Source organism: Papaver somniferum, chromosome 6 (assembly GCF_003573695.1).
Source record: "Papaver somniferum cultivar HN1 chromosome 6, ASM357369v1, whole genome shotgun sequence".
NCBI classification, from domain to species: Eukaryota; Viridiplantae; Streptophyta; class Magnoliopsida; order Ranunculales; family Papaveraceae; genus Papaver; species Papaver somniferum.
In genome coordinates this window covers 20,616,881-20,637,654 of record NC_039363.1, presented here as the reverse complement: position 1 = coordinate 20,637,654, position 20,774 = coordinate 20,616,881, and the positions used below count along the sequence as shown (strand labels likewise).

The window sequence follows — 20,774 nt, the reverse complement described above, 5'->3', positions numbered from 1 at the left end:
TCTCCTCCTCCTCCCCACTGACGAGATTCACATGGGCCTAGGGAATATTTATTATTAGCAGCAGCAGAAACAGAATTTACTAAAATCACCCCCCAGATAAGTAAAGTACAGAAAATCTTATGTATGCAACGCTCAAGAGGACCACACACAGAGGTCTTTCCGATGGAAATGTTGTCATTTATGAACATCATTTCTCTGGTCAACTTTGTATAGTTCCCACCACCATGTGCATCTGCTTCATATCTTATCTGCTAGTAGTTATTATCAGGGATCATAATTTTAATTAATTTTGTACATGATACTTAATTAAAATAAAATCTTAAGCACGTTTCGGAAACAGAAGTTGATTATTTAAATGATAACCACGTTTGATCAGGAAAATTTAAAGTTAGAGGTGGATTCTAGTTTTTGGAGTATTTTACCGGTCACTATAATATTTTCAGAAGAATTATTATTCCACATTTTTTTTATTTAGGTAAAAATGAGAAAGTGAAAAATGAAAGCTCATTTACTTCTCAAACAGGCGTAGCGGTTTTACTTACTTGATTTCCATTTTGTCATGCACCCAAAAATAGTTTTAGTTGATGTATTAGAATTAGTGTCAGGTAATGTATGTATTTATCTGTCACAATTATTGTAGAAAATATCTAATCCAGGTTTCTTTTTGTTTCCCAACATTCCAGCACTTGTTTGGTTCATAATTTTAAATGCTTAAATTAGAAATGGGAGGCCCTCATGTGATAATTCATTAGCTTTTAATCCTTACCTATTGCATTGTGCTTATTATCTCTTTTTCTTGTTTTTGGCTTGATTAGGTCCCTTTTTTCGCATATATTTAAATTTTAAACCAGAGTCTTAAAGATGATGACATTTGAGGGTACACACATTACAATGCACCATTAAAGGGACACCTAAACTAAACTAAAATTAGATAAATGACCATCACACTAAGAAAGTAAATGCATCAAAAGTTTACCCCCACCGATTTTCTTGATTACTAGTAGTAGTACAAGTGATTACAGCTTTGATGTCCTTTCCATGCTCGGGTTAAACCGTGGAGAATTGGAGATGGCGGAAAACATACCACTTCATCACAAGCAAGATAAGTGGCATACCGTTTTTCTGTTTAAGAAGAATGTACAAGACAGTCCTACTATTAAGATCCGATTCACAGAACCATCCTACTGTTACAACTTATTAACAAAATGATCATGCTTTCGTTAAAAAGAGAGTTATATGGTGATTCATAGTTAAATATGCTGATGAAATTATTTATGTGTCCTCCGTATACAATTTTTAACTTTTGCTTTCATTATAATTATTTTGACAGTGTAGTTATTTCTAGGTGGTAGTGGTGCCGCTTACATATCGCTACACCGGATTCAGAATCGTAAAACCGTATTCAGGTTCGTTACACCGCATTCATGATCGTTGCACCGCACTCACCCAAAGGGTTCACCGCTTCTCCTTCGGGTTTAGTAGAGGTTCTTATGCTTCCACCATCACCACCACCGCTTCATCACCACCACTTCAACCAATTAGTTAACTAGAAAGGATATTTTAAAAGAGGATATTTTCGAAAAAGATAACACCGTATTATTTAAAAGTGTTAAATCGGATGGAAAAGACATTTTGTAAATGAATTACAAATTTATGATCGCTTTGCGACCATTCTGTAATTAACCCTTTCATTAATGATCCAGATGTCTACGTTAAGGCGCTATCATCACGACTCTCGGAGGAAATAGTTGGTGTTTCGGTGGGGGACCTCAATGGATTTACATAAACCTCAAACCTCACATGATCTCAAGTCATAAGAAACGAAATCTCAAGTTAATAAAAAAAAAGGACATTAGAAAACCAATACACTATTCTACCGAAAACTACTAGTCACATAGGTGTAGCTCTTATATTGATCAACAGCTTCGTGACTTTGTACTGTGGTGCATGCGAGTATTTATTTTCGGTTGTCCTAATGCTTCCCTGCGCACGATTTTTTAGTTGGAAAATCGATGGTAATTGGCCGCCGGAATCAACAAACCAGCTTAAAAAGAGCTCAGAGATGTTTACAAAATGATTCAATCCCGCAGCAAATTTTTTTGATGCACCCAACTAATTTGCTTCTCCTAATTTTCCGCCTCACTAAATGTATACGTAAGAATATCCATCAATCACGTGGCCAAAAGATCTCCATCATATCTCTTCTAGGTTCTATATCTAATCTCCCCCCGACACCCAACAACACCCTAGCCACATAATTTACCTCCCACAAAAATAACCATTTTTTTTCTTTTTAAATCATAATTTTCATCACAAAAATCTTTTTTCTTATTTTTTTTTCTCGGAAAATAAAGCCGCTTTGTTTTCTTCTTTCAATACCGTTACCAGTGAAGAAAAGAAAGCCTGCAACCCATTTACAAGATGACACGTGTACGAGCTTTTTGAAAAAACTGTTAAAAAGGAGTAAGAGAGGGATCTATAAACTGTACTCCAACTACCAATAAGAAGAATAAAGTATAAGAACCTAAAAATCTCAAATTTCTTTTTTTACTTTTTTTTTTTTTTGAGTCCTAAAAAACAAGAAAATCTCAATCTCCACATTAAACTGAGAATCCATTCAAAAGATAAAAAGCAAAGAAATAGAGAGTTTTACAGGGTAGAAACCATTTGTAAGTCTATCTCTCTTTTGCTCCCTGTAAAATTTATATATGTATAGTGGTTATGGTGGTGGTATGGTAAAATGGAGGTGGTGCTGGTAATGAGAATTGAGAAATGGGGGGTGGTTTTGTATTTGATTTCATCATTCATTATAATCATGACCAAATCACCAATGCTTAGCTTGAAACCCGCCTTTGTTCTTAGCAAAGAAAGAGTTCTTTGGCTTCGGTATCTCGTGTATGTTCATCACTTGAATCGTTCTTTGCTTTTTAGCTTTTCAGAACAAACACACACACAATCACAAAATACAATTAGTACTATGAAACACAAATGTAGTAAAAGTAATTGAAGATTTGGCGAAAATGAGACAATTGCAATGCAAACCATTTTGTGCTTCTTGATAATTCTCTTGAAGTCTTTTTGTTGCTGATGCTAATGTCTTTGGATCATTTAGGTTCACCTTTTGTTCTCTTTGTTTCTGCAATAATCAAAGCACCAATTCCATTACAATTAACAACAAGAAGAAGAAAGTACAGACAGGAGAGTTGAGAGTGAGAGGACTACTTACACTTGGAGCAGAAGAAGAAGCATACAAGTGTGGACTTGGTTTAGGAGGTGGGTCTCTTCTTGGAGGAACTGTTTTCACTTTTCTTTCAGGTTCAGAATTGTACTTATCAGAACCAGAGCTTCCATCTGCAATTCAATCACAATTCATTGTCAATAACTATGTTTTCTCAATAGTCTGAGCAGCTAGGAGTAGGGTTTAAGCTGAAGAACTTACTGTTAGGATTGGGAGAGTAAGCAAAATCAGGAACCTGAAAAATGAAGGAAAAAATTGGCAATTAAGAAAAAAAACAATTAGTTGAAGAACTAATTTTGAAAGTGAAGATAGTAACGTTATTCCTGAATCAATCTTTTACCTGATGATGATGACCATTTTGATTGCTTTTAAGTTTATTATGGCTGTTCTGAACAGGTGAATCTTCATCTGATCAAAGCAAGTAGTATAACTATTGATGACACCATTTTTTTAAGAAACAATCAATTCTCTGGAAAATTGATTTCTATAGTATACAGCAAATTGATAAAATTACCAATTAGTGTAGAAGCTCCACCACTACCACCGTCACCACCACAATCACCATTAGGTGTATTTGATTTCACCCATTCATCAACTAATTCCTTCCATTTCCTGAAAATAAAACCATCAAAATCAATCAACTTATTTCTCTATCCATATATCAAATTTCTTCTGTTTCTTTATATATAGGATTTAACTTGACAAACCTGACTAATTGTTTCACCAATTTCCTAACTTCATTAGATGGATTCTTCCTCAATCGATTCACATGCCTCCCAATATCAGTTTCCTGCAACACACAGAAATCAAAGACTTAGATTTCTACCAATATCAGTTTCCTGTAACACACAGATAGTAATGACTACTACCTTGAGAGCTTTGAATGTAATATCCATATCTGCTAAACTCCCAAGAAGATGAACCAAATTTTCTTCAGACTGATACACAAAAGAGCACAAAATCATCAATCAAAACAATTAAGAAATTTTGATTTGAGAAAAACTCAAGAGACTATCATCTTAAGTTTCAAACCTGATCAGGTTCTTCAAGATGATCTTTGATATCAAGAATTCTAGTTTGTTCGTCATCAAAAATCCCTTCAAAAGCATCAACATCAACTGATTGTGGAGTGTAAGGAGAATCATCTCTCTTATTAATTCCTTCATCCACTTCCTGATGATGATGATGATTGTTACCAAAATCATTCTCCACAATCCTATTCTGAATTCCTCCATTACTGACTCTTGGTGATGAATGACGATGAAGAACTTCATTATCATTATTATCACAATTCCTACAACTTAGATTACTAGGTAAATAAAGTTTCTCAACAATTCCATCTCTTCTTTCTTTCAATTCATCTCTATAATCTAATGAAGCTACAGATATTGCTGTATCTATAAAATTCCACACATCTACTCCAGATTTCCTTAATATCATCCTAAATTCATCCAAATCCATTTTTCTAATAATACTCTTCTGCTCCCTTCCTAAAGAAACTCCAGATAGTGCTGATTTCTAATTCAGAAAAAATCAATACCAAAATCTAGATCTACAAATTTATCGTCATCATCATCGCAACAATCACTCAGATCTAAGAATGCCGTCACTATTCAAAACCAACAAATCGCAAAAAAACTTCTATAATAAACTCAGAATCTTCTAGAGCCTACAAAACCTAAAAATATTAAAAAAATTTCTTTCCAAATTAATGGAGTTTTTGCTGCTCAAACTTCTCTCATTATCACCATCTACAACACCGATGAAGGAAAAATAAATAAATATTCACGTTAATTTTGTTCCAATTTTAATTGTTTTGATTTAATTTAATAAGGTTATTTCTATTGATTCATTCATTCGTTGTTTTTTCTGAGACGATGATGAAAGAGAGAAGATGGAAACCAGAAAGGGAACAGAAGGAGAGTGAAAGTGAGAGAAGAAAGAAGAGAAGAATAATCGGGTCTCTTTCGGCGGTGAATATTTCCTCTATTTTTAGGGTTTTTGTCTATTTAGCACATTCTTTTTTTATTTTTGAAAAATATGAAATTACGAAAACACCCTGTTAAGTTTTATCCACCCGGGAAATTTATATTTTTACACACGTGTTTACTTACTTGTCGTTTAAGGTGGGGTTTAATGGAGCAGCACATGTGGGTCCACTCCCGTTAGCTAAACAAAACCTAAAGATGCTGATAAGGCCTATTTCTATGCACATGCCAGAAAAATGGTGTTTGGCATACCAGGTGGCATGGTAAACCATCTGCGCCACTATGGGAAAATTAATAAGTGACTGACTTTTCTAGCGAGCGATATTCACAATATCTCCAGCGATATTCACTTTTATCGCTGGAGATATTGTGAATATCGCTCGAAATTTACTCCACCGCTGACGTTATAATCAATATCGCCATCTTCGAGCTTCTGACGCCTAAAAATACCGCACCTATCTTCCCAACTCTTCTCAATTCTTCTTCTCAAAACCACTAATTTTCTTAAACTTCTGTTATTTAAACTTAAACGATTATTTTTTGATTTTCTTGAACAAATATGGAGAGAAGAAAAAGAAACAGAAAAGCGAAAGGATGTACTAGTACCCCAGGAAGTGGAGTAAGTTTTGTTGTGGATACAAATTATGAGTTTAATAATGTTAGACAAGTAGCCGGTGAAGGTGTATTCTCTAATCACCTTTCTGATCATGAGGAGCGATCTAACTCGATAACTCTAAGAGGTGGATGGACTGAGTTACGTACAATTTTTGAATTACTTCCCCATCGTAGTACGTGGTGGTGAAGAAACAACTCCTACACGTATGTTTAGTCATATGCAAACTGACATAATGATTACAGGTGGTGGTGTGAACATGGAAGTAGTTAGGCAAACGAATCTGTATACCCTAACTGCCTCAACCTCATCAACATTTCAACCATTCCAGCAACAATATCAACAACACTTATTTCAAGATTTGTATCGTGTTCCCATACCCCCTCAACCCATTGCTTATCAAGGTTATGGTGATTCTGATGAGACTCAAATACCAAGTGAGTCTCAAACCTGCACCATAACTGATTTGTTGAACAACTCTATGGATCCAGAAAATGCAGGCAATTGGATCTTTGGTCAGGGAGGAATTGGACAAGGAAATAAGTAGTTTAAACTTAATCTTTTAGTTGAAATGTGAAATGTAATTTTTTTTTAAAAAAAAATTAATGAGAAACTATCTTCTATGAATATTGTAGAGTTCATAACATTTGTCATGACTACACTATCTTCCATCGTCTTCGACGAATTTGGTACGAGCTCTAATTTTTAGTTCTTCATTTGATAATCCAGGATTATCCCCTTTTTTCAACCACATAATTTGCTGATACTTTCTAACATTGTCATTGATGAAACAATAACGATTTTGAAGACACTCATTTGTTCTTATTGGATTTACATGACTTAACGCCATAAACCTTTGAAACACAGTATCCCATAAGTTAAAAGTCTCTAAAGTGAAATCTATATCTCTTGCAACTAAAACCCAACATCGAATTATAGAAACATCTTCCTCTGGAGTAAAATCCACTTCGGTTATGCGAGCACTGGGCATGGTGAAATGAATTTGAAGTCGGGTTGGAATTGGTAGAAATCAGGTATTTATAGGGGGGAAATAGTAGTCGTTCGGTGAAGATATGATGAGCGATTATCATAGTAGCAAGCGACAGCTTGACTATCATTGTGGATTTAAAGACCATCGACAGATAAATTGACCATCGAGCGACCGAGACTCTAACGCTCGATGGAAACTCTGTCGTGTATGCCTATATGCCAGGAAAAACATATTGGCATATGAGTTTGGCAGTTTGGCATACCCATAGTGGGTGCATATATGCCAAATATCATGTTTTGGCATTGCATAGGAATAGGCCTAATAATCTTAAGAAACAAAAATCAAGGCTGTTCATGATGCCTGGTTTAGTGGGGGTGTACCAAGCCAGGGAAAAAACTGTTTTGTCCTATATGAAAATCTATTTTGTCTTATTATAGTTTTGGTACACCCCCACTTAATTTGGTATCCCCTATTAGCAATGTTGACAAAAATGATTAACGCATAAGGAGATTTGATCGGTAGAAAATTTGGTGGTGCCGAGTCGTGAGATTTGCTATTGGGAGGAAGAAAAAATGTTGTGGACTCAAGTCATTCGTGATGAAATTATAGATTTGATTGGTAAAAAATTCGGCGGTGACAAGTTGTGGTGAGAGTTAGAGTTCCTCGTTCAATGACATTATTCACTGTTCACTGTATTACATTGATATCGGCACTAATTGTTATTTTTGATTGTTATTTTTATATCACGTTTTTGTAAAAAAAAAAAAACGATAGTTTAAGGGGACATATTTTATTCTAAAAGATCATAACAAAGGATATAATTCGAAAAAATTCCATGCACCAATATAGAACTAGGTTAAAATTTCGTAAAGTTCATTCAAACCGTAATGTATACATAACCAAATAAAACATTTTAGAAAATTTTATTTTGCTATTAAGTAAGATATGCTATCATGGAATTGAGAAAACACAGCAGAATGCTATTTTCCGAGAGCGGTTTGGTTATCAGTGCCAGGAACAAGCCACGACATATATCAAAAAGGAGGTAATGTAGTAGAATTGATAAGTTGGTTTCATGATAAAATGACCATTATAAAAGAAGATTGGATAGTGAAAATAGCCAGTACGACATAGGAGATTTAGATAGCCAGATGTAGATGCATCCTTCAGAATGTCAAACTAAATCCAGTTAGAGTATTAAGGCTTATCCAAATATCGAATGATGTCACAAAAGACAATGAAACATAAGAAAATTCCCACATTTTTCACGCAACTGGGTTCGAGAATCCAATATCACTGGCTACCACCAGGAAATCCATTTTATTCAATATGGTGTGATGCATCTTATAAAAAAATAAGTGTGCATATGAACACAAGATGTATCTACGCAGATCGATACACAGGTGCGGAGCATGTCGAATGTGGTGGACTGCTACTTGCAATGGAGTAGGCTGAGAAGACGCAGATTTCAAGCTGGATGCACGGTTGGTTGCTGATGCAATTAGCGAGGTTTACCAGAAAGTGGAGCGGAAGAATAAATCATTTGTTTTAGATATTAAGTCTAAACTTTGCAATAATCCACTATGGCATTTTAAAATTAGCTGATAGTCTGACTAGGCATGCTAGGATTTTCAAAGTGCCGAGGGTATAGTCTTCATATCCACCAAGTTTTATTGCAAATGCAATAGTGGAGGATGCAAATTTTTTAATTTATTATTCTCAGTAATGAATTCTTATCTTGGTATCATGAAAAAAACAATATCAGAACAATCTAAGTTTAAGTATGTCTTCTGTTCTCAAGGAGAGCATGAAATATGTAATAAATTCTTTAAAACTGCATCAGGAACATATGCAAAATATAAAGATATTTTCATATACTCGTAATTTTGTAGAGTCTTAAGAGTGGTTTTGATCAATAACTATTTGAAAAGATTTAGGTGTTTATTCAATCTCAAAAAAATACGGGGGCTTACACGACCACACATATTCTCCTTCGAATTCGCATTTGTAGGTACATCTGACTGTTAGTTGTAAAAATCCAAACTTATTAGTTCACAACTTTTTAAAGTTCATTTTAGACCACGTCTCGGTAAATAAAAAACACAAAATTGGTTTAAAAGACCAAAATCAACAATTCCTGGGTGAAATGGACAGTTAGATTTTAATACTGTTTAAATGGACAAAAATGTAAAAATAGGCATGATGTAACCAGTGTCATCGTGCTTATTTTCAAATATTTTTTCTTATTTTTAATTTACACAGGATGTATTCAGTTTCATCCTTGCTATTTTTTAAATTTAAGCTAGGAAAAATCCAGTTTCATCCTTGCTATTTCTTTTTTGGCCTTTTCACCAAACTATTTTTTACTCGTCCATTTGAACCGTGATTTAAAAATATTTGGACGAATAACCCATTTTCCGAATAAAAAAATATACAAGAAGGAAAGTTGATACTAAATTTTAAATTCATCTTGATTACTCTGATAGATATTGGTATTGACAAAACTAACACACGCCACAAGAAAAGATATTTTATTATCATTATTATAAGATTGCTTTATTATTGTTATTATTACTATTATTATTTTATTTTTTTGAACGTATAAGAGTCGGTTACAGATTATAGGGTAAAATTTTGTTGTACATCAGTAAATGTGATTGTTAGCTGTGAAAATCTGATTTTAAAGGGTCAAAGCTTCGGTTGAATTTTATATATCATCTTTACGATAAAATTACTGGAAAACTTTCAAATTATTTATCGGGATGTGTAAAAGAGATATTAAACTCCTCTTAGTTACAATAATAGATATTGATGCTATAGAATCAGCATAGGGCACAAAAAATATCCAAGCCTTTACGAATGAGAGCGGATATTCTTTTCCCTTGATCATTCCAAAATTTTGGATTTAACCATTGTACATCAAAACAAAATGATCTCTTATGTGGAAATGTTGGTGAAAGTCACGCTGTACTAAATTAAGGTTGTAGTTCGAACAGCTAAGTAAAGCATAATGTCAATGTATATCTTTGAGGTGGTTTAAAGTTTGAGAGGATTTCATGCGTACAACTTTGGCATTACATAAGCTGGAGTTTGGCAATTGGTTTCTACTTTGATATATCAAATTTGATCCAACATTTTGTCTTAAGCTGCAATGAACTCATTTCTACATACGTATATGGGCTAATGACTCATTGTCCATTTTTAGGCCTCTTTTCTGCTGGTTCTAGTTGGAAATTAGAAGTGACCCAAAACAAAACATTTAGCTAAGAAAGTTGCTCAAATTTCAGAATGTGAGATTTCATTGGATGATGATTTAAGACCCCTTGTTATTAAATTCAAGAACAAGTAATTTAGTAGTATATCCATAGGGTATAAACTATAAACTAGAAGAGCATAGACGAATGAGAAATATATGCAAATATTTTACAGAAACATATCATATCCAAATCATGTTGCTTGTAAGAAAGAATATGATATCCAAGGCACAAAACAAGATCAAGCAAAATCTTAATTAGGTTGCCAAGCAAGCATTAAGGACATCACATCATAACTTACTAATACCGGGGATATAGTTGTGGATTTGGTTAAGTAGGGACTGACTAATTGTAGTTGATTAATTAATTATGTTTAGAAAACGAAAGCATATGGTCCATATAAAAAATTATTTACAGTTTTAGAGTAAAATTTGTCGAGCTCAATGCAAGGTAATAAAATAATTGGATTATCAATCAACAATCGGCTCTGAGGTGCCATTCTTTAGCTTATTTTTACAATTTAATTTAAAATGACGGCGACCTGAACGGGTCCCTTCGCCTAAATTAATTATATTCAGGGTGACTTCTTTGGAAGACCATTGCATTTGATGATGCCGACTTTGCACTTAACTAATTTTTTTCAGGGTCCCTCGCCCCCACTTGAGGTCCACCGTGCCAGAGATTTCATGGCTTCGGGATGGGTTTCACGGTTTCGGTTCGTTAAATGGTTTGTAAATAGAAAAGGCCGTCTGTATAAAGCCACTTTTCTCATAAACATCTAGACCCACTTGGAATATAGTGCTTTGATTTTCCTTCCGAGGTCCCCTCCCCTGCCCAGTTTTGAGATTTTAATTTATCAAGCACTTGGTTTCTTAGCTCCAAGGTTTTGTAGTTCTTTTCGATGCAAATTAGTTCTCTGATTGTGGCATGATAAATGAAGGCAGTGACTAAATATGACCCACATTTGAATTAAATGTAATCCCGACTAAATGCAACCCATAGAAAAATGTAATTTGCTAAATACAAGCTAATCAGTTTTTAACAATTTGTTATATACAACCCAACCATCGACCGATCCGATCCAACCTAAAATTTAAACTCTTAATATTCCTTCCTTATTCAAGAGAGAAGAGAAGACCGAGGAAGATGAAGTCACCGTCTTCCATGGAGTAATTCATTTGAAGAAAACAACAGCGGACACCGGTGTAATAGGATTCCGACTTCTAATCCGTTTTACCCGTGGAGCACCAGGGCAACTTCTTAGAACTGGAACCTTCAGATGTTGGTGTTACATATCCATCTTCATCATCACCATTACCATGATGATGACAGTCTTCCTCCTCTTTCACATGATCATCTATCAATTGAATGTGTTCACTACAACCAGTAATATTACCCACTTCTTGACTAGTAACAACATGACAACTGCCTTATAATTCTCGGACATGAAACAACACTAGTTGGAGCCACCGGTGAACCAGTTTGCGGTGGTGGTTGTGGTCAGGGACGGACCCAAGAACTCTTAATTTTTTTTTGTTCGGACTAATAGCCTTGTCGAGCATAACATTTCACATTTTTAGGTTTTTGGACTGTGACGATTACCTGGGCTAAAGCACAGGTTAGCCCACTGTAGGTCCGTCAGTGGTTGTGGTGTTCGACATTCATGAACATCTAACAACTCAATTGACTCGTTACTGCAACCATTACTAACTGTTGTTTGATTGGTCACGTCGATATTAGGACTAAAACTACCGTTAATTGACTTGCACAAAGCAATGGAAGTACTCGCAGTTCTCTTTCACCGCTTATTTTGGAAGCTCTCATATAATGTCAGTCAGAAATTCCTGACTCATTGCGTTTAAAGTCGACCAGACTAGACTGACTATTTCAGCTAATGGTCGACCAGAATAGACCGAGCAAAAGTTAACAATTAGTGTGAAAAAAAGTATCCAAAAATAGAGGGTCGACCAGATTAGACTGACTATTTCACCTTATGGTCGACCAGACAAGACTGACTGTTGCTGCTAATGGTCGACCAGACTAGACTGACTATTTCATCTTATGGTCGATTAGACAAAACTGACTGTTGCTGCTAATGGTCGATCAGACTAGACTGAACCAAAGTTACCAGTTAGTGTGAAACAAGGTTCCTTATCTCTTCATTGTTTTCATAAAGGTTTTCTTCCGTTTCATTTGAACAACTTAGATATTTTTTTTCCGATTCATCTTGGGTTTGGCCTAGATTTTCTAAACTTGAATCACTCATTCAATAAGTGTTATGACTACGTTTTACAGTTTATTAATTTAGTGAAGAAGAAGAAGAAAAACAAACCTAAATATGAACTTACCGTAATGGAAAAGGCATGGAAGACGGGTAATTATTTTTGGGTGGTTATTTTGGATTATGAGTTGGATTTGACTTGACTTTTTAAAATTGCATTTAGTCACTTTTAAAAATAATGTATATCAGAATTTCAAAAGTGGTATCAGGATTACATTTAATCCAGATGTGGATTGCATTTAATCACTGCCTAAATGAATCTTGCCCCATATGCTAGCTACAAGCAAAAAAAAGAAAGAAGAAAAAAACTTAACTAAAATTTAGTAATAAATTTACGCAATAATTCTATACCATTGTGCGATATTTCATTTACTAGATTCTTTAGTAAGAGAACTTTGCTAGTGGAATAAGCTTTTTTTTTTCCATGCGAATTATACACCGGTCAAGGTGATATTTTGAAGTCCCTATGGAACGGATTTAAATGTGACAAGACCCACCACGACTGTACCATTAGTGGCTCACAATAATTAGAACTGTTGCACTTAAATGTCCACCTCTTATAATTTCACATGTACTCTAGTAGTACTGTAGTAGTATAATTCAAGGCCATCTATCAGCCGTAACTTCAAATAAAAGCGGTGAATCAGATACTGTTTTATGCTTGTCTTTTATGTTTAGATTCTCGCAATATAACGTAAGTAAACTTTCACGTTAACAATGTCGTTGGTGACTTTTCGTCCACATTTAGTTAAACTAACTTACAAGTTTAGAGTTAGAATAACATCAAGTATCAAGATTTCTTATTTTCTTAATTCGGGTTAAATTTGTAAAACAAATTAGGTGGCTGCTGCATTGGCCTCACAGCCAGGCATTGGACCGAATTATAAAAAACACAAAATTTGTTAGAAATACCAAAATCAATAATTTCTGGGTAAAAATGACATTTAGATTTTGATACTGTTTAAATGGACAAAAATGTAAAAGTAGTCAGGATGTAAACAGTTTCATCCTACCCATTTTCAAATACTTTTTTTTATTTTTAATTTACATCAGGATGCATCCAGTTTCATCCTTATTATTTTTTAAGTTTAAATCAGGATGAATCCAGTTTCATCCTTCCTATTCTTTTAATATCCATTTCACCCATATTAATTTTCACTCGTCCATTTGAACCATGTTTAAAAAATATTTGGACAAATGACCCATTTTCCGATTATAAAAAATGTAACCATTCCGTAATTGGCCCATTTCTATTTTACTTCATCGATGTACTTTGGTTTCGGCCTTACTTGACCCGGCTGGCGTTCGGTTAAGATGTGGTCCTCGGTTAGATAGACGCGTTATATTCCTCAAAATCATTGAACCCCAGAGATTTTTAACATGTTTAAAAGAAGTATTCAAATCCAAATAAATCAATAAAAATCTCCAAATGTAAAATTCATTCTAGAGTTTGACTTTGTGTATTGGGAAGATTAACAATAAAGTACGTCTCTTTTGATTAAATTCTTGTTTGTGTTTTATTTATGTGACAGAAAAAAGCGCAAGCATCTGCATCTTCATGGAGAGTTGGCAACTCTCACATAATAATGCGCACCTAAACGAAGAAACCACTTTACTAGTCAAACAAAACAAAACAAAACACTTAAACAGGCAACTTAATGGCCTTTCAAGTTTCAAGAAATTGGAAACCAAAAAAAGGATTCTTTTAGAAAGTATAGGGCTAAGAACTATAGAAACTAGAAACTAGTACCTTCTATGAAAAAAACAAAAAACCCACCAGGATAACCGAAAATCTCCAGCCAATCCAGATTTAGTTCCGTCATTGTCGGATAATTGAATTATTGTCTCAAGTTGTTCCATGATAATAAAGCTACCCAAAAATGTATATGAGATTTTGTAATCTTCCAATTGATATTCACGGAGTAAGTTTCCAAACATGTTGATCTCCAGCATTCCATTTTTGTGGAAGTAGAATTCCGTATTAGATGTGCACAAGCTTCAGAATCAAGAGGATGTTTAGATATATCTTGAAAAATAACATTTTCATTTATTAAATTGAAACATCGGAAACTAGAGGGCAGACGGAATTTTAAGATGACTTCAAAAATACTTGGCTGTCCCTTTTATTCCAGAAAGTGCAGTTACAATTGGCCTAGAAATTTTGGTCCCGAAATCATCTGGTTTGAAAAGAGGTTACAGATTCTTATAATACAAAGAGCAGTTGTACATTTCGTATTTGATAATAGTAAAACATAGATACATATTAATTATTTTGGTCTTTTTTATGGTAGCAAAAGGTGGATAACGCCTCTAAAAGAAGAAATTTGAAAAAAAATTCAACCGGTCAAGAAAAAATTGATTGAAAAAAGACACTTGTAAGGGGTACCTCAACCAATGATTACAAATGGATAAATATGGGGCTAAAAGGGAATTCGGCTACCCAATTAAAAAACCAAAAAAAAATTCTGAGGTGGGTACAAGGAGTCCCATAAAGAAATCATTATATTTCCCGTAAGTCCTAACATCCTTGTGTTTGGTTCGGCCCAAAAGAATGCTAGTAATTTGATATCTCTATTGAGGTTTACAAAAGTTTTCTTTTTGTTATCCAAGATTCTTGCATTCCGGTTTTTCCATATGCACCACCATATAGCAACCGGGACGTTATTCCATATTCGACTAAACATTTTATCTCCCCAATTAAACTTCCAAGCCTTCATAGATGTAGTGACACCAGGGTCATATGTCCATAGATGTTGGAACTAGTCTCAATTACAACTTTGAAACCCTTATCATCTAAAACACCACAAGAAACAAGATTTTTGCTGATGTCTGGAATATGAAGAACTTCATTCAATGTGAGAGTTTCCCAGAAGTGAGCTTCAGACCAACTTTTCCTTTTCCGACAACCTCTGTTGTAGATGAGTTACCCATATAGAGTTTATCGCCTTCCCATATCTTATAATAGGAGGTGAACATGTCTTTGCTTCCGTAGACATGTTTGGTAGCTCCAGAGTCTGCCCACCAGTCTCTCACATTGGTTACCGAATTAACTTTAGACACCGTACCAGAAAACTCTTCCCTGTTGTTTCAACCAAATTAGCATTATTTTTATTTTTATTATTAACGTCCTTACGGTTTCCATTAATTCCACAAACTTAACGGGGACCCTTAATTTTATTAATGCTAGATTCAGGTTTTTGAAACGTACTTTTCTTGAGAGAAGCATTCTTGGAGTTGTGTTTGTTCTTCTCACCTTTTTCAGCATTGGAGGCTTTGTGTTCAATCACATGAGTTTTGTTAGACATGTCCCTTGCAGAAGGCATATTATTGTCTTTGGAACACAACAATTCTTCTACTTGAATCTTCTTACCGAAACAACCATAGTGACTTCACCAGTTTCATGTCTCAGTTTTCTTTTGTACTCACACCAGGAAGAAGGAAATTTCTCAATCACAACAGATACTTGAAAAGTCTCTAAAAATGCGAGGGTATAACAACCACACCCAACAATTCGTTTGGAAATCTGAGAGGACTTACTCCAATATACTTTTTAGAGAATCAATTAGACAGTCAGACTCAATCCAGAATAAAGTATATCAAAGAGAATAATATCTCTAACTCTTAATTCAATCCGAAATAAAAAAATAGAAATCTTCGAGCCCGATTGAATATAATATGAGTTACATGAATGGTACCAAATACCAATGTGTGTCAATCAATGTAAATCAACAACCAAAGGTTGGATATTCTAATTGATTGATCTTAACGCACAACCTGTGATATTTCAATTATATAAAAAAATATAATGCGGAAAAGAAATAACACAGACACCAGAATTTTGTTAACGAGGATTGCAAATGCAAAAAAACCTCGGGACCTAGTCCAGTTTGAACACCACACTGTATTAAGCCGCTACAGACACTACCCTACTACCAATTAACTTCGGACTGGACTGTAGTTGAACCCTAATCAATCTCACACCGATTCAAGGTACAATTGCGATCCTTACGTCTCTGATCCCAGCAGGATACTACGCACTTGATTCCCTTAGCTGATCTCACCCACAACCAAGAGTTGCTATGACCCAAAGTCTAAGACTTGATAAACAAATCTGTCTCACACAGAAAAGTCTATAAGATTGAATAAATTTGTCTTCCACAGAAATACCCAAGAATTTTTGTTTCGTCTTTTGATAAATCAAGGTGAACAGGAACCAATTCATAAACCGGACATATTCCCGAAGAAAAGCCTAGTATTATCAATCACCTCACAATAATCTTAATCGACTAGCGAAACAAGATATTGTGGAATCACAAACGATGAGACGAAGATTTTTGTGACTACTTTTTTATCTTTCCTATCGAAGATATAAATCTCAAGCCAATTTTACAATTGTACTCATACGATAGAAAGAGCAAGATCAGATTACACAACTACAAGAGAAGTAGTATCGGTCTGGCTTCACAATCCTAATGAAGTCTTCAAGTCGTTAACCTACTTGGTCTCGAGAAGAAACCTAAGGTTAAAGGAGAATCGACTCTAGAAATACAACTAGTATCACACAGGAGGTGTGGGGATTAGGTTCCCCAGTTGTTAGAGTTCTCCCTTATATAGTTTTCAAATCAGGGTTTGGAATCCAAGTTACCTTGGTAACAAAGCATTCAATAATCACCGTTAGATGAAAAACCTGATTCAACCAAGCTAATATCTTTCAACCGTTAGGTTGAACTTAGCTTTTTACACAGAAACGAAATGTGCCCTCATTTAGCTTTATGTAACCGTACCCAAACGTGTACACTCATGTTGGCTCAACAATGGTCAACCGAAGTTAGCCATATGGTTACTCTCATATTAACCCTATTCATCTTAACCATAACTAGTTCAAATGACTCAAATGAAACTAGTTAAAGAGTTGTTCAATTGTATATAAGACACAATTGAAACCAAATCGGTTTGATTCACTTGAATCAATCATGAACATTATAGCCACGGTTTGCAAAGATTGCATTCCTTAAGATTTAAATGTTTAGGTTCATGAACAGACTGATTTGACAAAATAACCAGCTTAAGTATGCGTACGGGTATGCGTACTTAAGCAACCGGATTTGAGTTTGTTAAGTTTCCAAACTCAGCAGAAATTCTCGGTTTGAAAACTTCCGCCAGTATGCGTACGGGTACACATACTTAATGTGACTAGTTTAGGAGTTTTTAATTCCAAACTCAGCAAATATTTTTGGTTCGAAAACTCCCTCCAGTATGCGTACGGGTATGCATACTTAAGGTGACTAGTTTAGGAGTTTGTAATTCCTAAAGACAGCATATATTATCGGGTCGAAAACTTCTACCAGTATGCGTATGGGTACGCATACTTATGTTGTCTCCTTCACCAATTTTGTATACACACATATGCATATACTTGGTTCCCGGTTCATGGGTTTATACACTAATGTGCAAACACACTATATATGCTTATATCCAAGGATGGTTATGTCATAAACTCTTAATTTCAATCATTGAAACTTTCTTAGAGGACGTTATATAGTTGTTGTTCACAAACTATTTTTCGTCAAAGCCATTTTCAAGTTATTGAAATTATCATAATGAAACATTCCAAGGCTACACCAAATGATTGTATCACACAAACCATGTTAGATATAACTCGGCAATTTTCATATGATCTTATTCGGACTTTCGTCACGAATGTAAGATGAACATGGCTAAAGTGAAAGCTTGCCAACACATATTTCGAGAAATATATAAGCGAGATAAACTCAGCTCGAAATCTCAAATGTGTATAATAGAAAACTATATCGTAACACGGCTTATGTCTCAATATAAGAGATAGAGTAGAAATAGACTTTCCAAGTGATAGATGAGTTTAAGACTCCACATAACTTTTGTTGATGAAGTTCCACAAGATCCCCTTAATAGTTCTTCGTCTTCAAATGATGAACCCTGAGAGATCTAAGCTCAACTACACTATTTATTTCCTAGTCCGAGACATCTATAATTAGGCTAGAAATCAAGACTTATAGTTTTGATCACTAACATTGACAAACATGCTTGAGATAGAAACGCATGCGAGTTCGAGCGAGCAATGCTATGACAATCTTCCGCTTTGTCAATTTTAGTGACAAAACTATCAATACATATGGATTACAAAATAAATAAAAATGAATCTTCTCATCCACATGCTTGATCTCCTTGGCATCTTCAACACGACTCGAAATCTTCGTCACTTCCAAGTACTCCAATGATCCCAAAGGTTGTAAGTTTAGCATCATCGTTGTTGAGGATCCGTAGTGTGACGCCCCAACTCTTAAACCTGCTTATCTATAAGATTACAACCTAATTGAAGCATCAAATCCATATTATCAATCTTAAGAACCATGTACACATAATGTGCTAATAAACAAACCCAAACTCTCTGATACAGTATGTTTGAAAGTCTCTCATGTTATATAAACATATAAAATGTTGTTTTACAGAATAAAGAAAGAATACATATAATACAGATACACGACAACACTAATATTCGGTAGAGCACTAAGCTATGAAAATAGATATCTTCGCACGCTTCATTCCTTCTGATTACTGAAACTGAAGTGCGAACAAGTGAGCACATCGTCCCAAAGGGTGCCCAAAGAAACATATAACTTCCAAGTAATCACTAACATGATTCACAGTTCTAAGAACATAAATTGAAAAGGAGAGTAATGAATCTAAGCATTCAGCAATTCATGCAAAAAGAAGCAAGTGTTATCCTAACCTCGCCAAACTCATTGGAGAATACAACGCGAGAACAACCCTAATCAATAATAATAACATCGTCCACACAGAGTGCCCATATGGTAGGCTTGGAAAGATGCCTACAACTATAACTGCAAGTGCACAGTGTCACAATGTAACACAGGGCAAGCACAGGTCGATCCTCAGGGACAAGGTGGGTGTAAGTTGATGCTTCTAATGGTCTTTACTAACTGATTATATGTGACAAAGTGACAGATAATGATTTTTCTGTTGTGTTGAAACACAACTGAGCTGTTTTGGTGTAACTGAAATAGTGACAGAAAGTAAAGGTAACAGTGGCAGTGGTATATACAAAGGTAGCAAAGGTATGTACAAGGCAACAAGAAATCCAGGATGCATATCTACAATGACAGTGAAGGTGATATATTTACAGTGAGGTAGTGATATAGTAACAATGTGACAAAACAAAGACAATGGCCAAGGGCCAAAGGCAGTGACAGGGAAACAAAGTGGAAAAGTAGTGAAGAAAATGAAAACAGTGGGAATGGAAGTGTATGGAGATGTATGAGAATTCTCTTTCACCTAGCTAGTTAGCCTGGGATAAATCCTTGTCCCTAATGGACAAGAGGGTCTAGTTCAAGCTAGTCTCTTGGCCAGGGCAATTCATGTGGCAAGTTATCTAACCTAAAATCCTTAGATTAACCCCTAGAATTTCCTATATGATTAAAGCATAAACAATCACAAGTCATTTAGGTTTCTAGGTCTCTAACCAATATGGCTGGTTAATCCCTTAGAACTACCACTAACCCCTAGCATTAGTGGTCTTTTTACAGCACCACTAATCACAAGTCAGTGAGGCTTTTAGGAATTTAGCTAGCCTAGACTATTTTGAGTTCTACAAGAATCAACCTAAAGGCTAACCAACAAGGCTTAAGGGTATTCTCACCCTAGTGGTGGATTTAGAACATGCTGAACATAATAAATATTTGAAATTGAAATTAACTGAATTATGAACTTGAATTGAAATTGAACAGAATTTAACAGTAGATTGAGAAGTGATAGTAGAGAGCACTGGCTAGTCCAGGCCTCTAATGGGTTGTGCTCTGGCTAATCCAGGCATACTTTCTACATCCCTAACACTTCCCTTTTATAGTATTACAAAATACCCAAATTTTCAGAAACCCTAAATTGGAAACCCTAATTTTTAAATTGGAAATTAAACTCACTGATTCTCTGAATTTGTCTCCCCTGTGCTTGACCCATGCTTCCTTCTCGTCCTCTCCTTCTTTTCCCATACTCTCTGGTGCTTCTGTCGACTGGTACTCAAACCCTAGCTCTCTTAGATTTATCTCATAGGATGAATGAGATAGAGGTGAGAGAGATAGAGTTTAGAGTGATGGGTCTTGGTTTCTGGGATGTCGGGTGAAGGTGGAAATGGTGAAGCTCGAGGTGGAGGCAGAGAGCAGTTCTGCCATGGTCGGGGAAGAAGAAAGAAATTTGGGGAAGAGAAGATCGATGGGAAGAAGGGAAGGGATTGTTTGGGTGAAGGGTATAGGTTCCGATGCTAGGGTGTAAAGCGGGGATAACGAACTTTGATGAACAACGAGTAAAGAGCGTTGGATGATCCCATATAGATTGAATCGAACGGCTACGATGGAG

At 35.2% G+C, this 20,774-nt stretch overlaps 1 protein-coding gene across 1 annotated transcript; it reads right to left on the bottom strand.

Moving 5' to 3' along the window:
- Nucleotides 1–1,758: 1,758 nt before the first annotated feature.
- On the bottom strand, nt 1,759–5,211 carry LOC113287148 (probable mediator of RNA polymerase II transcription subunit 26c). The gene is made up of 9 exons (XM_026535829.1): nt 4,271–5,211; nt 4,108–4,176; nt 3,946–4,028; nt 3,753–3,850; nt 3,579–3,646; nt 3,440–3,473; nt 3,227–3,351; nt 3,043–3,136; nt 1,759–2,931 (listed from the first exon to the last, which is right to left on the bottom strand). The coding sequence occupies exons 1-9, from the start codon at nt 4,697–4,699 to the stop codon at nt 2,825–2,827; spliced, it is 1,107 nt and encodes a 368-aa protein (XP_026391614.1). The 5' UTR covers nt 4,700–5,211; the 3' UTR covers nt 1,759–2,824.
- Between the last annotated feature and the right edge of the window lie 15,563 nt (nt 5,212–20,774).